Source organism: Notechis scutatus, chromosome 16, assembly GCF_049901735.1.
Source record: "Notechis scutatus isolate UNSWTSFEM ecotype Mainland chromosome 16, rNotScu1.2, whole genome shotgun sequence".
In the NCBI taxonomy this organism is placed as follows: domain Eukaryota; kingdom Metazoa; phylum Chordata; class Lepidosauria; order Squamata; family Elapidae; genus Notechis; species Notechis scutatus.
In genome coordinates this window covers 3708643-3728690 of record NC_142024.1, presented here as the reverse complement: position 1 = coordinate 3728690, position 20048 = coordinate 3708643, and the positions used below count along the sequence as shown (strand labels likewise).

The following is a 20048-nucleotide window of genomic DNA, read 5'->3' as shown; positions in this document are numbered from 1 at the left end:
ACTGTTTTATTACTCAGACAAGCAAGAGATGTAAAACTATCTTGGGGAACTGAAAAAAAAAAAAAAGAAATGAACAAACCAAGCTTGATTTGACAGGAAGGCAGGGAGCCTCCATTGCAAAACGGAATTCTTTATTGGCCAGTTGTGATTGGACACACAAGGGATTTGTCTTCGGTGCAGATGCTCTCGGTGTAAAATAAAATATATTTGTCGAATGGAAAGGAAGCCAAAATTGCAGATAATTCAGATGCAGCCACAATATGCTCAGGGACATTGGCCATAACAAGCACCCTCAAGAATTGTGTTAAGAGCTCTTTTTGTGAGTCCTTTTTGCCTACTACGTCATTAAATCACAGGCACTAAATACCCCATTCCCCAGCCTCAGCCGTTTCCAGTGCCTTTCCCCTTTCCTGTTTGATTTGAATTTATATAACAGTCTTGCATAGAGAAGGTTTCCAGCCCCCCCCCCTCCATCATATTGGACAATTGTTTCTATGGAAACATCAAATGCCAACACAAAGAGACCGCAAATTCTAAGAGAGCGACCAGAGGACAGAGATGATGCGAAATTCAAGGAGAGAGGAACAGGAGGAAAAATCAGGGAACTGTTTTCCCCTCAAGCACTAGCAGGAAAACACATGATTCCCACACACACACACACACAATTTTTTCCCCCTTCTGGTCCCCCCCTTCACCTCTGCCAGAGTTTCACCTCTCCCTTCCAATTTCACCCTCAAGTACAGAATCTGTTATCAGTCAAAAAATGATGAAGGAGAGAATAAAACCAAACAAAAAACAGAGATTTCCGGCCATGGAGAAATATTGTCAGAGAGGGAAAACAATGCCTGGATGACTTTTTCATCCCTGGGGTCAAAAATCAGCGGTGTGACTTTTGAGGGCTTCCTTGTTCTCTCCGTATTTTTCCCCCCCTGTATATCATATCCTTTATATTTAGCGCTCTTTTGCACAGCCAAGTTTTTACTATTGCGGAAAAAAAGATGCTGTAGGTTTCAGTTGTAACCATGCATATTACCCACCTCCCAATATTGGGGGGGGGGGATACCCTCGCACCTAGAAATCTAGATCTTGTCAGAGAGAAAAAACCCTGCCTTGCAGAGGACCTGGTTTGCTAGTTTTCTGTGTTAGGATTGCAAAGAAGGGATCTGGAGACCGCACAGGATCCAGCTAGCTTCTCCACCTTCCATGTCCTGGAAAAAGAGGAATTGGCATTTCCTTTTTATTCTTGCAATTCAATCATCTCTGGCACCCTCGATGCGATCAAAACGTAAGCCAAACATCTATGGAGATACTCAACCATCCAGGCCAGGATTGTCCCAAAGGTGTTGTTGTTGTTTTTTTCCTCTGCTCACAACAGAATACCATATATCACCAGGTTTGAAATTTGGGGCTTGGACAACCTTGAACTACACCACCTACGGTTGGATTTAAGCACAGCACACAAAATTATCTGCTACAACATCCTACCAGTCCATGACCACTTCAGCTTCAACCACAACAACACAAGAGCACACAACAGATGCAAACTCCATGTAAACCGCTCCAAACTCGATTAAGGGAAATACGACTTCAGCAACAGTGTGGTCAATGCCTGGAATGCAATGCCTGACTCTGTTGTCACATCCTCTAACCCCCCCATTCCTTTAACCTCAAACTATCCACTATTGACCTCACCCCTTTCCTAAGAGGCCTGTAAGGAGCGTGCATGAGGGCATCATCCCTGTCCTTTTGTCCCCATTTATTTGTACCTATTTCCTGTATTCTTGCTCATGTTTATACTTAAACCTATTCTCTTGTAAGCGATTGACAAATCAAATCAAATAAATAAAATAAAAGGCCATTGGACTTTCTGGGTTGTTTTTTTTCCCCCTTGAAAAATTTCACACCAGTCAGTTAGAACTGAAGAAGTTTCTTGGAATGAGAAGCGAAACGTTTTCAAAGAGAAAAAAAAAAACCAAGAAAGTCCAGTTGCCTTTTTTGGGGGTGGGTGGGGAGAACACCTTTGGGACAATATGAGCCAAAGCTCCCCTTCTCACTCACTTCCTCCCCCACCCCCAATCGCTGTTGGACGTCACAACGACATAATACACCATCCTTTTGTTTCTCCTCTTGACTTCCCCTGGCCGCCGGGATGATCAGAGTCAAACCAGCTGACCAATCCAACCTGGGGAAATGGGAGGAACTGGGGAAGCCCAGGGCCTCAGATGAGCAAAGGAGAAACCTTGGCTCGGTGGGACTGGTTCTCAGCCCCAAGTCTTCCCACATCCAAGGTTGCCAAAGGGAATCCAAAGATGCTCTCACCCCTTTGACAGGCAGCCCCTGAACCAAAGGCACCCCAGGAAGGGCCCACCTCTGGTTTCTCACATGCTTTCCAAGTGTGCTTTCCAAGCCCCCAGACCATGCCATCCATTTATAAAGGGGTGGAAAACCCAACCAACTCAACTGCACTAATGCCCCTTCTATCGTTCCGAAACCCAAATCGAGTCACACGGTCTGCTGTTTCTGCAGCTCCAGCTGGAGGGGGCCAAACCTTTCCCAGCCTCCTCCTCCTCCTCCTCCTCCTCCTCCTCCTCCTCCTCCTCTTCCCAACCCCAAGAAATGCCGTTCTCACACACACACACACACACCCTGTCCTCCTTTCCCTTACCAGAAGATACTCCAGTCTTCCAAAAATCTTCATGACGCCCCTGTTGTGCCGTGTGCTCCTGCTCTGCCAAGTGTATAAGCAGCCCCGCTCCAATCGGGTAATTCTACATGGCGTTACTAAGTGAGGAGGGTGTGTTTTCTCCTGCCTTCCTCCGTCCGCCCACCCTCAAGGCACCCGCTGCGCGTGCTGGAAAATCTTCCTTACATTGCTTTTATCACTATTATTATTATTATCATCATTATTTCCCCTCTCCCTTGCTCAAAGACTGGCCCACTGCGTCCTGTCGGAGCCAGAGATGCTGGGAGAGTGAAACCAAGGGGAGAGCTGGCCTGAGGACCACCTGCCCGTGTTCTTCCCCATTTCCCCACCCTCCCCCGATCCTCCCCTCCAGGGCCCACGGCTCCCCTTTCAGAATCAATCAGCTTAGTGCATTAGCTCATTTCCATATAGCTGTCGCCTCTGGATGGAAGTGGGGAAAGGAGAGAGAGAGAGAAAGAGAGAGAGAGGCAGGGCAGAGCCTACACACCATTAAAATAAATAAATATATCATGCCTTCTCATACACACACACCCAAAAAAAAGAACTCTGACCCTGCCAGAGATGTGAAGGGCCCCTAAGGCTGCCCGCTTCCTACTGAGGTTATGCCTCCTGCAAGCATGGGGGTGTTTCTCTCCCAGATCCCCCCCAAATTTACTCCTGCCCAGTTGGAGGCTCTGCAACAGGCCATATGGCCGGCCGGCAATATTGATTTTCTTTCCCAGTTCTTCTCTCTTCTAAATCGATGTGACAGGCCCAGTTTTCGTATCCTCACTTTCCTTCTCTCTCTCTCTCTCTCTCTTTCCCTCTTTTTCCCCACCTTATGCTTTCACATGCCGGGCAGGTCTCCAACTCCCCTATTATGTGTGTGTGTGTGTGTGTGTGTGTGTGTGTGTGTGTGTGTGTGTGTGTGATTCTATTGGCATCAAAGTGCACCTCTCCTTAAGCAATTTTGGGAATTGGAAAAAAAAAGGGAGGCGCAGAATCCCCTGCTGCTCAGTGTTGGGATTTTGTAATGGCTGATCATGGTTCTACATTTATGCGGATACATCAAGAGCTCTGCTGGGTGCAGTGAATTGTAGTATGAGCTGCGACAGCCAAATACAGCCTCGGCGCTCAGATGCAGTCTAGAACAGGGCGCTTACCTGGTAGGCAAACGTTAAGGCATCGCCAATCCTTCCAATTCTCCTGCTCCCATGTTTCTTCCTATTTTTTTTTTTTTTTTACCATTCCTGGAAGTTATCACTTTAAACTCGATAATCCTTCATTGAATCACATCCTGCCTTTTCGCAGAGGTCCAGGCAGATTAGCTAGCAACGTATCCCCTACCACCACAAGCCCATAAGGTTGGTTAGGCTGAAAGACTCAGCTTGCGCTCACTCAACGTGCTAAATTTATCCGTTTTTTTCCAAGCTCACAAAATACACTAAGCTACAAACGGAACACAATGCTAACCGACACCAATTACTGTGGTAACTCCACGATGCCAGTGCTGCTGCATCTTGTTTAAATGATCCGTTTAAGGCTGAATTCTTTGAATTGGTCTCAAGCCATTTAATGAACTTCCACCGCTAAGGTGGCCACCCTTGTTCAACCCCGAAACAATAAACTAAACCGGCATCTGACTGAAGACAGAACAGGAAAAAAGAATGTGAGGCGTTTCGATTCATCTGAAATAAGTTCCCCAAGCCAAACGAAACAGAACTCTTCACCTGGTACTCACCTGTAGAAGAGTCTGGGTGGAACATTGAAGAGGAGCGAGGAAAAAAGGAAGAAAATGAAACAGCGTTATTGGAATCTGCTTGTCTGTAAAAAAAAACAAAAAACCCCTCAGGGATGCAAAGGTGAATATTTAGGCCATGGGTGCCCAACCTTGGCAACTTTAAGACTTGTGGACTTCAACTCCCAGAATTCCCCTCAGTCAGCATGGGAATTCTGGGAGTTGAAGTCCAGAAGTCTTAAAGTTGCCAAGTTTGGAGACCTCTGGCCTACATTTTTAATTTTTTTATGGACAGGAGGCTCAATGGACAATATACAGTAGATTCGTTTGGAGCTCAACTGAGCCATTGTGTTGTGATTTGCTGGCAGCATTGAGGTCTTGGAGAGCGAGGACTCGAATGAGGGGCCTGCGTGTGATGCAGGGATGAGGCCAGGACCATCAGGGAGTGAAGTGCTGCCTTCGGAGCTTGTGGAGGCTGGCAGCAGTGATGTAGAGGACCCCGAGGAGCCTGTGCCCAGTGTGCATGCGCGCAGGGCTGCTCGAAGGAAAGAGCAGCTGCAGCAGCACGGGCGACTCGGGAGTAAGGCTGCAAAGTGATGGCCCCTCCCTTAAGGGATAAAAGCCAGCCCTCAGAGGTGAGATTCTTTGCAGGAAGCAAGGAAGTTCTTGCACTTCAAGTCTTGTGGAAGTTCGGACTGTCCTGGTTTGTGTTTGGAGACTTTTGGTTTTGATTATTTCCTTGCAATTAAACCTGGTGTTCTTGGCAGCCTTGCAAAAACTTTGGAAAGGCTTGTTCTTATCTGGGACAATTAGTTTTTAAGAGCATTTTAATGAACGAACGGAATTCACAGAGAAGCATTGAAAAGGTTTTGCTTTTATCTCTGTTTGGTGTTTGTTTGCTTTGAACGAGGCTTGGGTCAGAACACATTGATATATATTGGGACGACAAAGAAAAAAAATAATTCTTCCCTGGCGCAGCGAGGCCAGCTCTTGTCTGAAAGGGGATTCTAACCCAGAGGGAACTTCTAGTTCAGGAGAGAAAGCAAACACCTTTCCCTATCCAAGCACGATCCAATCTCTCTAACCAGATGCCTGGGCCTGAGACGAGAGGGAGCCGCGGAATTTTCATGTCATGCTTGGCTGCATTTCTTTGAGGCACCGGGCTGATTAGTTTTGAAAGCAGGATGCTGTGTCTCGTCTCCGCTTGTGTGACTTCGGGATTCAGACTCACCCGTTGCTGAATAAGGGCGTGCTTATGCTCCATTTCCCTCTTCTCCACAGCCGAGTCGATCACCAACTGGTCCAGCTTCAAGGGTGAATGAGAAGGCACGTTAAGGCCGAGGCTTATTTTCTGCGCTTTCAATTTCTCTCTCTGAGGCCAAAGAGAACTATCTTTTTCCCAATGGCCACACGAGACCACATGGTGGGCAGGGCTAAAAGTCACATAGGTAGGGCTAGCCCAAAGCGTACACTCTCTCTCTCTCACTCCCCCCATGCAGTAGAGTGTAGGGAGGGAAAGGAAGGAAGGAAGGAAGGAAGGAAGGAAGGAAGGAAGGAAGGAAGGAAGGAAGGAAGGAAGGAAGGAAGGAAGGAAGGAAGGAAGGAAGGAAGGAAGAGGCAAGAAATGTGAGGGGAAGGAAGGAGAGAAAGAAAGAAAGAAAGAAAGAAAGAAAGAAAGAAAGAAAGAAAAAGAAAGAAAGAAAGAAAGAAAGAAAGAAAGAAAGAAAGAAAGAAAGAAAGAAAGAAAGAAAGGTGAGGCACAAATGTGAGGGGAAGGAAGGAAAGAAGGAAGGAAGGAAGAAAGAAAGAGAAAGAAAAGAAAGAAAAGCAAATACTCAAACTCAAACCAACATCTGGAAAATAGACCAAGTGCCACACTTTATTTTAGGCATATTTGCATCACAAACCAACCATCAGTCAGAAAGTTTAGATTCTAGTCCTCATAATTCAAAACAAATAGATGATTTGAAGAAAAAACAACCAACTTAACATTGACTGGATTTCCCCACACACCCCAGTCTCCTGCAAAATGCTTCCATTTAATTAAACTACGTCAGGAGCCAAGTAAGTGCATGCCAACAAGCTGAGCTGTCCTTTGGGTGACCTCCCCCCCCAAAGACCACAACCGCAATCCAGGAACCCTATCTGGCGGCTGCCAAGGAAAAACTACCAGGCCAATCTTACTCAAGATTTCTTGATGTCTTCCCTTGAACTCAGGTGAGGAACATGAGTCAGTCTCAAGGGGTCGGCTCAACAATCAATGAGATTTTATGAGTCTCCTAATCTTCTTTCCTTCTACAACTCTCTTTTGGTCTTTGTTCCCTTCACCCTTCTCCCAGCTTTGACCCACTTTTATTCCTCCCCATCTCCTTTCCCTGGCTTTGGGTTTCTACATTCTTTCTGTCTCTGTATGTCTGTCTCTCTCTCTCTCTCTCTCTCTCTCTCTCTCTCACTCACACACACACAAGACTCAATTGCTTCCTCACCTCCGTGGCTAGTTTCTTCATGTACGGATCCAATTCGTGCAGGAGGCTGTAACCTTGCTGGAAAAAGGTGTACTGGGCGTGCATAAAAGAGAGCATCTGGAAGGAAGACAGGAAAGTCCCTTCATGAGCCACTCCTGCGTGCCCTATGGGCCCTTTGGGGCACTTCTGTGTCCCCGAGACCTTCTCTGTACATGGAAGAAATGAAGAGGCCTCTTCCAAGAGGGATTAAAAGAGACATTTCCCTTTCTCTGCCTAAGGGGGAAAGGGAGACCCCCACTCTTAAAGTGAGGCTGAAAGAAGATTTCCCTCCAGGACACGGAGGATGTCCCTCTTCTCCGAGAAGGCAACCCAAACTATCCTCCTCTCCTGCATGTGTGGGATAAATTTAACCTGGTTTACAGCATCCCCACCGATCAGCCCTCCATCAACCTTTGTAGCTTAGTTGCAGGGCGGGGAAGCAAGAAGGATGGAGAAATTAAGTAAAATTCTTACGGCATCCAGAATTTCAAATTTCTTCTTGGCCTGGAGAACGTTGATCTAGAACGAAAGAAACACGGGTGGAGCTAAATTTCACGACTAACAAATCTGAAACAAGCGAGTCGGATCACTCTTATAAAATTAAAAATGTTAATACCCCATCTGTAAAATAAAAAAAAACTAGTTCCACGTTTTCACTATACCATCTTGGGTGCTTATAATGAACAGAGCCGGAGGAAGCAAAGGGGACAGATTCTACACAAACATTTTTATGGCCAAGTTCGTAAGACCTCCTGGCTTTGCAGAACTGTGAAGAAGGTGTGCGTGTGAGCCGTGAAGTGAGCAATTCATATTAGAGGGGCAGATCTATCAACATCTATTAAATATGAGCAGAAATAGCACAGCCTCCTGTTTAAAAGGCAGGTTACATCTAAGTAACAAGTACTACACACAAAGAGCAGGAGGACGTGATTGTAATCGATTCTACTCTGGCTGCCTTTAAAACGGGAAAGGGAACCACCCAGCTAGAATACAACTCCGTTAAGCCACTGCCCGCACGGCCAATAATAGCTAGAATGATGGCAGTTGGAGTAGTGGAACCCTTTCCAGCAAGCTACTGACTCCTAAGCTTAAATTGGACTTTTAAAAATAAATAAATAAATAGAAACGCTTCCAGGAGCTAAAACAGCTGTTTCCCTTTTGGTCACCAGCAGGTCATCAGATGCAGAGAACGGTTCAAGGTTTCTGATTTCTTGGCTTCCCAATGGTTTCCCCCAAGAGCCAGCTTCTTCTGCTCATTCCTACAAATCCACAGGATATGACTCCATATGCTGTCCCAGGACGAGACAGAAGGTCTTGGCAGATGGCTCCAGTTTGCAAAGGCGGGAGGTGGGGTAAAGGAGGGCACTGAAGCAGCTTGGATCAATATTAGCCTGGAATTTGGGGGGGTTTGATTGAAGTAGCGGAAAGTCAGGAAAAGAAAGCTCAGTCCAGTTTCAGATATGGTAAGGATACATACATCCATGTAAGAGGAAACACAGTGAGAAAGTAAAGCAATCATAGGAAGTCCAATTCAGCCCAATTCAAAGCAAAATGTGTTCCTCCCGCTGCCCTATTTCCTTTCCCTTGCTCAATCAACCTTTGGAGTGGAGATTTTCCAACTGGGGACTTTTCCTTCCCGAAAAAGATGGGACTCTTTTCAAAGCAACACTTTGGTTTTCCTCCCCAAAAAATCCATTTTCAACCGAATGCCCAATGAGGTCAAATGTGGATCTGAAGAATGAAAATTCAAGGAGAAACCAAAACAGACTCATCTTTGAAGAGACTAAAACATAGGAAGAACGGTTACAGGAACCGGGCCTGGCTAATCTAGTGAAGAGAAGGACCAAGGGAGACATGATAACCGTCTTCCAATATTTGAGGGGCTGCCCCAGAGAGGAGGAAGGGGTCAAGCTATTTTCTAAAGCACCTGAAGGCCAGACAAGGAACAATGGATGGAAACTGACCAAGGAGAGATTCAACCTGGAAATAAGGAGAAACTTTCTGACAGTGAGAACCATCAACCCATGGAAGAGAAGTTGTCTTTGTAAGTTGTGGGAGCACCATCGCTCGAGACTTTCAAGAAGAGACTGGAGTCCCATCTGTCAGAAATGGCATAGGGGTCTCCTGCTTGGGCAGGGGGTTGGACCAGATGACCTACAAGGTCCCTTCCAACTCTGATTATCTGATCTGATAGGCTTTGCTTTTTCCACCTAATTCTAGGAAGCCCCCTTTAAAAAAAAAGTCTCACCTACCTGCAAGACGTAATCCAGGGCCAAGTGCCGGAAACATTTCCTGGTGATGGTCAGCGTGCCCGTGGCTTCTTCTACTTCGTGGGGTTTGTGCCGTGGGGCTTGGGCGTTCTTGACCAAAGCGATCTCCATGTCTTCTCGGACTTTGTCAAACTGTTTTTTGGTCTCCTTGAACTTGCGGACATCCCTGCCAAGCAAAGCAAGATGGCAGGCATGAGCTTTGTTGACATCTGCAGCCCGCTCAACACCCAAAAATGGCCAGGTTGGTCTTCATTGGGTGTGTCCAGCCATTGGCAACATCTCAACAACCTGTCAACTCATAAAATATTTCTATGGTCTTTTAGAGTTGCCAACAGAAACGGGGGGAGCAGTGGGCAGCCTGCATTCCATAAATGTTTTCAAAGATAGTTTCTAGGTGACTGAAGTTTCTAACTGATGGAGGAACAGAATCATAGAATCGTGGAAGGGAGGAAGGGTCTTCTAATTATTTGCCAGGAATCCAGATACTCACTCTTTCACAAAGTTGTTCAACTGTTGCCGGACAGATCTCTGAGCTTGGTCGAAAAGGATCTAAAGACGGAGGGGGAGGGGAGAGCAAGCAGAGAAGGGAGGGGAAAAAGCACATAAGACCATCAAAACTCTGGATCGTTCCAGCAATCCAATGACTTTTTAAACGGAGGATTCTTAACATAAGCCATTAGCTAAAACACCCAAAATGTCCTGTTGGATCTAGTCCCCAAGTAGGACAATTAATAGCAGTGCTCCATGGTTTATTTTCCCACAGCATTACTGAAAAGATAGACTACTTCTTAAGGCTGGAGGTTCCAGACCTAACAGTCATCAATTCTGCCTTCCACAAGAGAAGAGCCATAGGTTGGTTAATCATGCAAAAGAAGGTATCATACCCCAAAATATATGATACCCCCAATCCATTGGATAACTATTTGACTTGTATGTCTACTTATAAGAAGGATAGGCTGCTGTTCTGTCTGGAAGGCAAGCCAAACCAGCTAATAAACCAAAGCCTCCAATTAAAGTACCAATTTAAAAAAAAAGTAGCTTTAAAAACAAAAATAAATCAAGAAACTTGAAGGGGGGGGGGGACGGGGACAGAAACCAGTTGCATTCCTCACCTGTTCCTCTAGAGGGCACCCTCACTCAACAGGCCAATATCTCTGCTGGCACCAACATGAAAACTCATGTCTAGCAGCTGCTTCTATTTTATTGAAATCTGCGTTGACTATGTATTAATACCGTTTCATTGTTATTATTTTTACCACTCGACCATCAAACCTTTTCTCAGCATCTTAACATTCTAGGCAATTTCAAAGGCTATTTACCCCATCCTGTCTTCTTCTGCTTCTTATATTAATACGTTACTTTCTTTAAAAAAAAAAAAAAAACTTTTGTAAGAAAGTGGGAGCAATTCTCCAGTTTCAAGTTCCCACCAGCCCCCAGCCCCCACATCAGGCTCCCATCATTTGTCTGGCAATAGGATAGAAGTGGTATCCCGCTGCCTTGTTCCAAGCTGTTTCTTTGGCAGCTTTGGGACTTCATGTTGGCTTTCCATCCCAAAACTGAACCTTTAGTCCTACTTTTTTGAGGCTAACTTGGCCGCAGAGGTAGTACCCACACCGAGTTGTATCTGTGGGGTTTTTTTTCAGAGAAAGAGGAAAAGTATCTTCTTTCTCCTCCCACAAATACTTTGACTTTCTGAAAATCCCCTGGGTGCACGCATACACTTTCCTCTCCCGTGCCCCACAGCCCTGGCATTCACATCCTCCACACTTGAAATAACATAAATGTTTTGTTTATCCAAGAGTGGTTTTCCTGCGATATGATTTGAAAAATCCTGCAAAAGGCAGCCTTTTGCAAGCAGAGGACTGAAGCACCCCATCCATCCTGCTGGCAAACAGGTACCCAGCCTTGAAGACTTTTAGCTCCATTGGTGCCTTCGGCCAAGGGGACGTACCAGCTCGAAAACGGTCCTGAGTGGGTTTTAAATGCAAACAGATGCAAGCATTGGGGAAGTATGAAAGACCACCCAGCTTGCCTTCTCTTGCCATTTTGCCATTTTTTTTTTTTTTGCCCTGGTGATGCAGACGAAAAATCATACACAAAGTGTGTGCCCAAAGATTCCAACAGCACCGGGATGCATAACACGATTGCAAGATAGTTCATAGCAACCGTAAAGGAGAAAGTCCATTTTCACTCCCAGGGATGAAGATTTCTGGCAAGCCACATTGGCTGAGACCTCTCCAGAAGACTCCATGCTCAGATTGAGATGGAGATTAAGCAAATTGAGAATCTACCGGCCTGCATTTCTGGAGGATTCGAGGCCCAGGATCCAACCCACCTACAGCCACATCTATAGCTCCCATCTTAGCTGCTGAAGACCACAGACTGGCAACAGACTGAAGATGTTGCGAAAGGGCAGAAAATTGTTGTTTGCGGGTCTTGATTTCAACAAATCCATCAGCTTCAGGCAGCAAAACGGGCGGGCTGACACCAGGCAAAAATTCCTGTTGCTTCCACACACTAATTCCCAGTCCTTTCTTCTTACTCAGAATCGATTCCTTCTACCAAAGTCCATCTTGGGATTCTTCTCAATCAAGAGAATAACTCCATTTTTGAGGGGTTTTAATGGTGGAGCTTGGAACATGATCCATGTTAAATTAATTCAAAGACAGATGTGGACAACCATGCTGAGCAGGAGGGAGGGGCCAAATGCGTCATTAGTCATGAGTCCCTGCGTGCCCACAAGAGATCTGAGTCCAGCCCACCTTGAATTCCTTTCTATTCTTAATTCCCATTCATTTCCCTGGACCGTTAGTAGTTGTAGAGAGCTTAAGTTTGCAATAAATATTTATACTCATTTGAACCTCCTGATTTCCCCGGCACTTGACAACAATTCAAGAAAACGGTGACTTGGAAAAAGTTCACAAGTGTTCAACTAGGCATGGAATAAATGAATAAATAAATAAAACTGAGGACATTTTCCTAGTTAATACCAGAACACCACAGTTAACCTAGACTTCTTAGTCAACTTGTTGGAACTCTCCATCCCACAATGGAATGAATGGTATCCAGGTTGAAGGATTTAAACTAGCAAGTAGGGTAAAGATGTCCTTTGGTTCAACTCAGTTCTGGGACAGCTCAAGGGGAGGTTTTGGGCAGTTCATAAAAGTGGTTTGTGAAAAATGCTGGGATTTTAAAAAAAATCCTATTTCCCATCCATCGTATAGATAAAAGTTACATGAACAACTATTTGAAAGATCATCTTCCAAACTTTGATAAGATCACCTAGAGCAAGGCTCTTCAAACTTGGCAAGCTTTAAGACTGGTGGACATCCAACTCCCAGAATTCCTGAGTTCTAACATGACTGGAGTAGGAATTCTGGGAGTTGGAAGTCCCACAAGTCTTAAAGCTGTCAAGTTTGAAGAGCCCTGACCTAGAGACAATTTGCAGAGAGGTGCAAAATTCATCCCCCCCCCGCTCCCCAAAAAAAGAATGAAATATTTATATTTAAACAGAACTTGGCTTCACCTTAAAAAAAACAAAAAAAACCCCGTAATTTTAAATTTCTCAAGTCGTTTTCTTGGCTTCCCAAATAGGCTTGGAGCTGATTGTATAAAATAAAAGTTTCCAGAAAGTCTGCCTCTTTCTGCCCACCCAGCTCCAAAGTAATCACCAAGATTTCAGGATGTGAATCACTGGTCACTTTAGATGGAGATCTTCCTCTCGGGTTAAGCCTCTGTTCCAAGACCAGCCCAAGTATAAAGTCAACCTAACCAGTCTTGGGGGGTGCCAACATTTCAGGGTTGCATCACATAACCTTTTTCTAGTGGGGTGGTGGTGTTGAAAGTGGAACCAATTAACTAGAAAGCTTGCTGTTCCATTACAAAACAAAACAAAACACCCCTCGTTGTTTTGTAGAAGTAATGGTTCGTCTTCCATGTTTCTTACATTCTTTTGGGAGTGTGTGTCCCCGGCGTTAGTGATTTCAGCTTTAGAAGACGAACAAGAAGCATAAATTTCCTTCCGAGATGATGTCTCACGCAGCATTGCTTCACTGCCAAGGTTGCAAAAGCCCGTAAAGCTAGAAATGACCAATCTTCCCTCAGTGGAAGATTTTCTTAGCAACAGTGCAGAAAGAGAGGTTTCTGCTATCCTTCTCCTCAAGCCAGAGTTAAAATCTGGTCATAGATTCCTACTTTAGGGACGCGGTGGGCTCAGGGGCTAAGACGCTGAGCTTGTCAATCAGGAAGGTCAGCAGCTGGCAGTTCGAATCCCGAGCACTGTGTAACGGAGTGAGCTCCCGTTACTTGTCCCAGCTTCTGCCAACCGAGCAGTTGGAAAGCATGTTAAAAAAAAAAATGCAAGTAGAAAAATAGGGAGCATTTTGGTGGGAGGGTAACAGGGTTCCATGCACCTTCGGGCGTTTAGTCCTGCTGGCCACATGACCACGGAGACGTCTTCGGACAGCGCTGGCTCTTCGGCTTTGCAACGGAAGTGAGCAGCGCCCCTAGAGCCGGAAACGGCTAGCACGCATATGCCAGGGGAACATTTACCTTTACCTTTAGGTTCCCACTTTACTGTCTAAACCAGGGGTGTCCAACCTTGGCAACCTTAAGACTTGTGGGCTTCAATTCCCAGAATTCCCCATCCGATCAATCTTTGGGTTCCATCTTGGCAATGTTAGGCCCAACAATATCAGAGCGGACTTGCTAAGGTCTCTTTTTTTTTCTTTTCTTTCTCTTCTCTCCATTTCCAGCCCCTTCCTCATCCCAGCAGCTGCCACGAGCAAAATGAACGTCCAAGCTGCAGAACCTCCCAGCAAGCCCCAGAAAAGCAGGAGCCCCACCCAAGCTAATCAAATGAAGTGTTTTCAAAGCCGAAGTCAACCTACGGACCTCTTCTAAGAGCACATCGGCCCCTCGTGGAATTAAGTGAGCGAGCGACAGGGTGTGTGCGTGTGTGTGTGTGAAGAATTGTGCCCTGTCCTTTCACCGCAGCGGCCAGATTTTTTTTTCCCTGCTAAAATTCCCACGGCTGCAAACCAAGCAAAGCTATCCACAGGGATTGTTACAAGAGGCCTTGCAAGAAAAGCTGTAGGACCAGTATCTCCAAAGGGGGACAGCGGAACTCGTTCTTCTTCGGCATGGCTGGCCTTTGCCCGAGGCAGGAGGAGGCAGGGGCCTCCTGCAGCAGCTTCCCCACCCCCCAGTTCCAAAAGAAATATCCTGGCTTCCCTTGCGCTCACCCATGCACCCACATAACACCCTGCGGGCTACCGATACCTCACTCTCCCTCCCTGCATTCTGCTTCTCTCCACTGTTGCCATGACAGATGCTCAGGACTCCTCCTGGGGGGAAGAATTTTCAACTCGGGTTTTTCCTCCTCCCCGTCGCAAGAGGAAAACGGACAGCGAGCACAGAAACAGGCCTGCAGACATTTTTTTTTTTTTTTCCCAAAAGCCTCCCATTCCTTTGCATTTCCCTTCCCTTTCAGCATCCGCTCGAGAGAAGGAAACCCCTTCTTCGCCATCCCACTTCTTCTCTCGGTGGCTTCTCCCCGTAGCAACTCCCTGGGAGCAAAACCTTCTCCTTCTTCCCCTCCTTCCCGAGAGGAGCATCATCGTAATCCCTCCATCCACTCCCTCCGTCATGAGTTCGGCTGCAAGCAAAAGTTTTGGCCAGGCCTGAGGCTAAGTCAGCAGCTTCTATGGAACCACCATCGAGCCCTGCCCCGATGAACTAACGGGTGAGTTACACAAATATTCTTTTCGGGTTCAAGATGCAACACACTTTGTGCCTTTTGTGCGGGGTTTTTTTTGTTTGTTCCCTTTCCAAAGTTAGATGTGATTTCCCTCCCCTCTCCCTCCCTTTCCTAGACCATAAAAAGCGATGCATCTTTTGATCAAGGGGACGATGCCCCATGACATCAAGAGGGAGGGGCTTCCTGACACTGCAGAAATGTTGACTTATAAATAGAAATATCTCATCTCTAGAGAAGGGAAGAGAGCGGATGGACCAGATTCTCCTGGGGGTGGGGGAAAAAAAACCCCTATTTATTTGGTCATTAAGAGTCCTCACCTGGCTTCATGACACATAATAATTCAATCCGAGAAGGCTATGGAATAGTATTCAAAGGGTTTGAAAAAAAGAGGAGGAAGGCGGCGGCAAACTTTCAAAGAAGAGGCGCTAAGGTGGGAACATACTATGGGGACAGTTCAGCAGGTTGTGAGAGGTTTTCATTTTTAATTAATCTACTAATTAAAATCTGGAAAATGATGGAAGGGGGAAAAAAATATCCCAAGTGTTTCACCTTTTATTTTCCTTTTTATCTGGGCGTGAAAAAAAGGCAGAAAAAGAGTTGTGGTTATACAGCTTGGGATCACCAAGTTTAACAACTTTAAGACCTGTGGACTTCAACTCCCAGAATTCCCCAGCCAGCCATGCATAGGGAGTGCTGGGAGTTGAAGTCCACAGGTCTTAAAGTTGCCAAGCTCGGAGACCCTTGGTTTAGAATACTGGCTGGGACACTGAGAAAAAAAAAAACCAGGAGAATGTTATTAAAATTATTTGGGGAGAGGATTTCTCTCCACTTGTCCACCCAAAATATTAGATCACCTTCCTTTTCCCTCATCCTTTTCTCACCATACCTAGAATGTGGGTTCACTGATTTCAACGGTGGATTTGGAAAGGATCCAGTGTAGGATCGAGCAAAAAATAAATAAAAATCCGCCGATCTTCTGGCCATATCAATTTTATGGGGGTGGGGTAGAGTGGATCTCTTTAAAACAGCTGCATAAAAAATGTATATTTCCACACTCAAAACTTACTGCCTCACCACACCAGCGAATGAAATTCAAGACTCAGGATGGTTTTTAAGACTGTAGGATATTTTCCCCCCCCCTCATATGATGCGAAAAATTCCGCTAGGGACAATGCTACAGATCAAAGGGAATCTCTTATTACACACCACCTTCCAAATTATCTCATGGTTGGCTAGCAAGGTGCTGGAAACTCCTCATCCAGGTGTGGTTTTTGTGACTTCAAGAACCTCCACTGAACTGATCTGCACAGAAAAGCAACTTGGGGAAGGATGCCACTTACCATGTGATAGTTGACCATTTCCTGCAAACTGTCTCCAAACTTATCCAAGCATTCCTGCAGAAGGAAGGGGGGGGGGGAGGAAATACAAGGGCATTTAATTCCACGCATCAGATATCTAGAGAAAGGACCATTATTTGCACATCCCTGGTAGAACTGATGGATCGTAACCGAGGCCAGAATTGCCTAGCCGGTTCTTTGGTTTCTAGTTGTTGTAGTGTATGAAAAAAAAAAAAAAAATTAGGTCTCTTCTGGCAGTGCTAAAGGTGCTTTTTTTTCCACCCCCCAGGGGCAACTGGTCTTTCTTGTTTTTCTCTGAAGACATTTCACTTCTCATCCAAGGAGCTTCTTGGGACTTCAGAGCTGAAGAAGCGGCTTGGATGAGAAGTGAAACCTCTTCAAAGAAAAACTTATTATTATTCCCTTTATTGTCAGAGTACAACAGTGTACGATGAGATTGGCTAAAAAACTGGAAAGCCCAGTTGCCTCTTGGGAAAAAAAAAGACACCTTTAGGACAACCATGACCTGGATGATTGAACATCTCCATAGAGGTGTCCTCTGGCAAGACATAAGGGGAAGACACACTGCTGAACTGATCCCCAGCCAGTCCAGGTACAAAAGCAAGGAATCAATGCTGAGAGAGGCCATAGGGTGTTGGATGTACGGCTCCCATTATTTCCTCTCTGGCATACTTGGTCCCCTCCATCAAGCGATGGGACAGATTCTGCTGCAAATGCTTGTTCCATACAGGTTGTGTGATTTCACCTGAACCTACAGCCTCCCCTGAACTGTTTGTCCTAAACCTCCCCACCACCAGCAGCCCATCTCTTCTCCCCCGTGCCTGTCTCCCCTCTCCCAAATAACGGATGCTCGCTGACCTAGTTCAGAGCCGCCAGCAGCTCCGCGTTCTGCCTTTTTAGAAAAACAACACAATGTCTTAAGACATCCAATGCCTCGGATATTTTTAGCTACGTGCGGAATCTGTGGATGTGTTTGCGTGTGCGTGCGTGTGTGGCTTAATTGTGAGTTACGAAAGCCAAACATTGCATTTCTATTTATTCTTTGGGCCCAAAATGCATGGAGCTAGAAGTGGTTATGTGGGATTTGTTCCCCACCCTTTTTTGTTGTTGTCGTTGTTGTTATTTTTTGCTTACAATTCTCAGGTCTGATTTGGTGCCCTTATTTAGAACATTTTTAACATTCATCCCAAACAGAAGCTTCCAATATGCTTATTAAGTCACTGCTGGCTTACTAATAACACGAATAATATTTTCATTTTGGCCAGTGGGGGTGTGTTCAAACAATTCCAAATACGATCCAAACATCAAATCTGTTCCTCAGATATAAAATCATATGTTGTTTTTACATGACACATTTAACCCAGCAGGTGCTTTCACCCACTACCCTAACCTTGGTTGCACTAACCAGAGTTAATCTTTAGTAGCTTAGCACTTCAAAAATATCCATCTGTCTTCTCTGCATTGTGCCAACACAGGAAATGAGTAAATTCAGTAAGTGGGTACAGCTATACTGTTGAACTTAAAAATTGAACCCTCCTGCAATATATCTATTCCCTCTGCTTCTAAGGAACCTGTCCTGCCATTAAAGAACTGAAAACCTGAGGACCTCCTTTAAAATACTTAATCAAAATATCTTTTTTTTTTTTGTAGCAATTTCAACCTGCTCTGGAATAAAAGATAACATTATTCCATCCTTTTTCAGGCAGTCGAAACAATAGCGGGAAAATACCTTTATTCTATGGCTATCTCAACATCCATCTTCCATTTGTCATGTTGTGCCTCTTTTTCTATCCCTGTATTCTCCAGTAAAGACAAAATGGAACCAAATCCCAAATCTTGCAAGATCAGCAAATCTTAGGTGATCTCAAGGCTCTTAGCTCCTGTGATTTCACATTGGAAGAATGTGTTTTCGTGAACACTTTTGGCCAAAGTTTCTTTAAAAAGATACACACACACACACACACACACACACCACAATGTAATAATGTCTCTCTGTGCTAAAAATGAGATGCTCTGTCACTTCCAAACACAGTATTGCCAAATTCAAAAGTTGCCTCGGAACGAGAGAGAAAAACCAGCGAGATTGGGAGGACAGAAATGGCAGAGCTGCGTTTTTCAAACTTGACAAACTTTTGAGTTGTCTGGACTTCAACTCCCAGAATTCCCCAGCCAGCATTCAGGTTTACTCCGTTGTTGTTTATATAGAGTAATAATCGACACCCTAGTCCGTGAGAAAGACAACCTATCATCAAATCTGCAGAGGCAAGTCTGAATTCAGTCATGCTGAGTTTGGTCAGCCTTTCGTACACCCTCAAAAATTTCCATGTTCTCATTTCTTACCGAGATCATTTCATCTTTCTTGCACTGCTGGGAGAGATCACGGACGCCGCCGACAAACTGTTTGTTGGTGATGATGTACGCTTTCCCGGCATCTACCATATTGCTACATAGCTTTACCAGCTGAGAAAGGAAAGAAAATCACCTGGTGATGACATCATCCAGCCCATCGGTTCCCACATCAGTTGAAGAAGCCTGGGGGAGTTCGCAACCCTAAGTCCTATACCTGCAATAAATTAGTTTTCTTTTTGTGTTGTACAGGTCACCTTCAAGAAATGAGGGGAGCCGAATGTCAACTCATAAAATATTTCTATGGCCTTTTTAGAGTTGCCAACAGAAAGGGAGGGGGAAGCAGTGCGGCAGCTTGGAAATCGAAAGTGCATTCCATAAATAGTTTTCAAAGATAGTAACTAGGTGACTGAAGTTTCTGCCACACAAAATTCTAACTGGAGAGCGTGACTGATGACTCTTGGCTATGGATGTGTCGCATTGGAGAATATGAATTACGATACACCCAGGGGATAGGGAAAAACTAGGGTCAAGGGTGACCAGGAATGATGTGCCTCAGAGTCGGCTACACCCAGGCAGTGCCGGATATGTTATCTCCCAATAAATCCTTTTGAAGTTTTGGACGTTTGACTGGAGACTCATGATTTAATTGGGGTTAAATGCCGGAATCCTGACATAAATTTGATAAGCTTGCAGCTGAATGGGGGTTGAAATTCTTTACTGCCCAGCCAATGCCTGTGTACGGCACTCCAGATGTTTGGACTACAATTCCCAGAATCCCTTGCTAAAGGAAATTGAATTTTCAACCTCTAGTGACTGCCCCTGGAGCATAAGTGACAAAATATACCAGAAATTATATTCGGCTGTGTCCTGTGTTTTGGGGGTAAAGGCAGATTTGCAATTCCACTACGGAGGGGAAAAGACCCCAGTGCTTGGAATCTTCCAGAAAGTTTTGATTTTTAGACAAAAGGACTTGCGATGGCCAGACAAGAACTAAAACACGAGCATAGACCCCCTTCTCGCTCTGTTCCCAGCATCTGCCAAAGCAAGGCTAGGTTGCTGGCAACCTCCTCTGCACTATTGCATCGGATTCCAGGGAACAAAAGCAAACAGATGCAGCTCCCGGTCACATCTGGCAGCCAGATGGGCAATAGGGAGGCTCCCGAGGAGTCAGCCTCTGGAAGAGCGAGGAGGCAAGCTCCTTCTTGCAACGTGGCAGTTTCTGCAATGCGGTTTGGTTTTGACCAAAAGCTAAGCGAAGCTGTGTGTGTGTGTGTGTGTGTGTGTGTGTGTTATTTGCAACAGGAGCTCTTCTGAGGCTGGGAGGTGGGGCGGTGGGTGGGAGCCCCGAAATGCAATTAGATCTTCACACTAATTGTGGCACCTCCATC

At 45.4% G+C, this 20048-nt stretch overlaps 1 protein-coding gene and 1 long non-coding RNA gene across 6 annotated transcripts in view; one reads left to right on the top strand and one right to left on the bottom strand.

Annotated features, from left to right (window-relative positions):
* ACAP3 (ArfGAP with coiled-coil, ankyrin repeat and PH domains 3) overlaps positions 1-20048 on the bottom strand; it is a 97597-nt gene that overhangs the window by 46552 nt on the left and 30997 nt on the right. For all 5 annotated transcript variants that reach the window (XM_087944609.1, XM_087944611.1, XM_087944612.1 and 2 more), the window contains exons 3-10: positions 18652-18771; positions 16294-16347; positions 9686-9744; positions 9178-9361; positions 7400-7444; positions 6908-7003; positions 5653-5727; positions 4425-4436 (exon numbers count right to left, since the gene is read on the bottom strand). In XM_087944609.1, coding sequence (XP_087800735.1) covers positions 4425-4436; positions 5653-5727; positions 6908-7003; positions 7400-7444; positions 9178-9361; positions 9686-9744; positions 16294-16347; positions 18652-18771 — 645 coding nt within the window. The remainder of the gene's footprint in view (positions 1-4424; positions 4437-5652; positions 5728-6907; positions 7004-7399; positions 7445-9177; positions 9362-9685; positions 9745-16293; positions 16348-18651; positions 18772-20048) is intronic.
* LOC148129393 (uncharacterized) lies at positions 14785-19280 on the top strand. The gene is made up of 2 exons (XR_015745500.1): positions 14785-14938; positions 18910-19280. It is a non-coding gene; the product is annotated as an uncharacterized LOC148129393 (long non-coding RNA).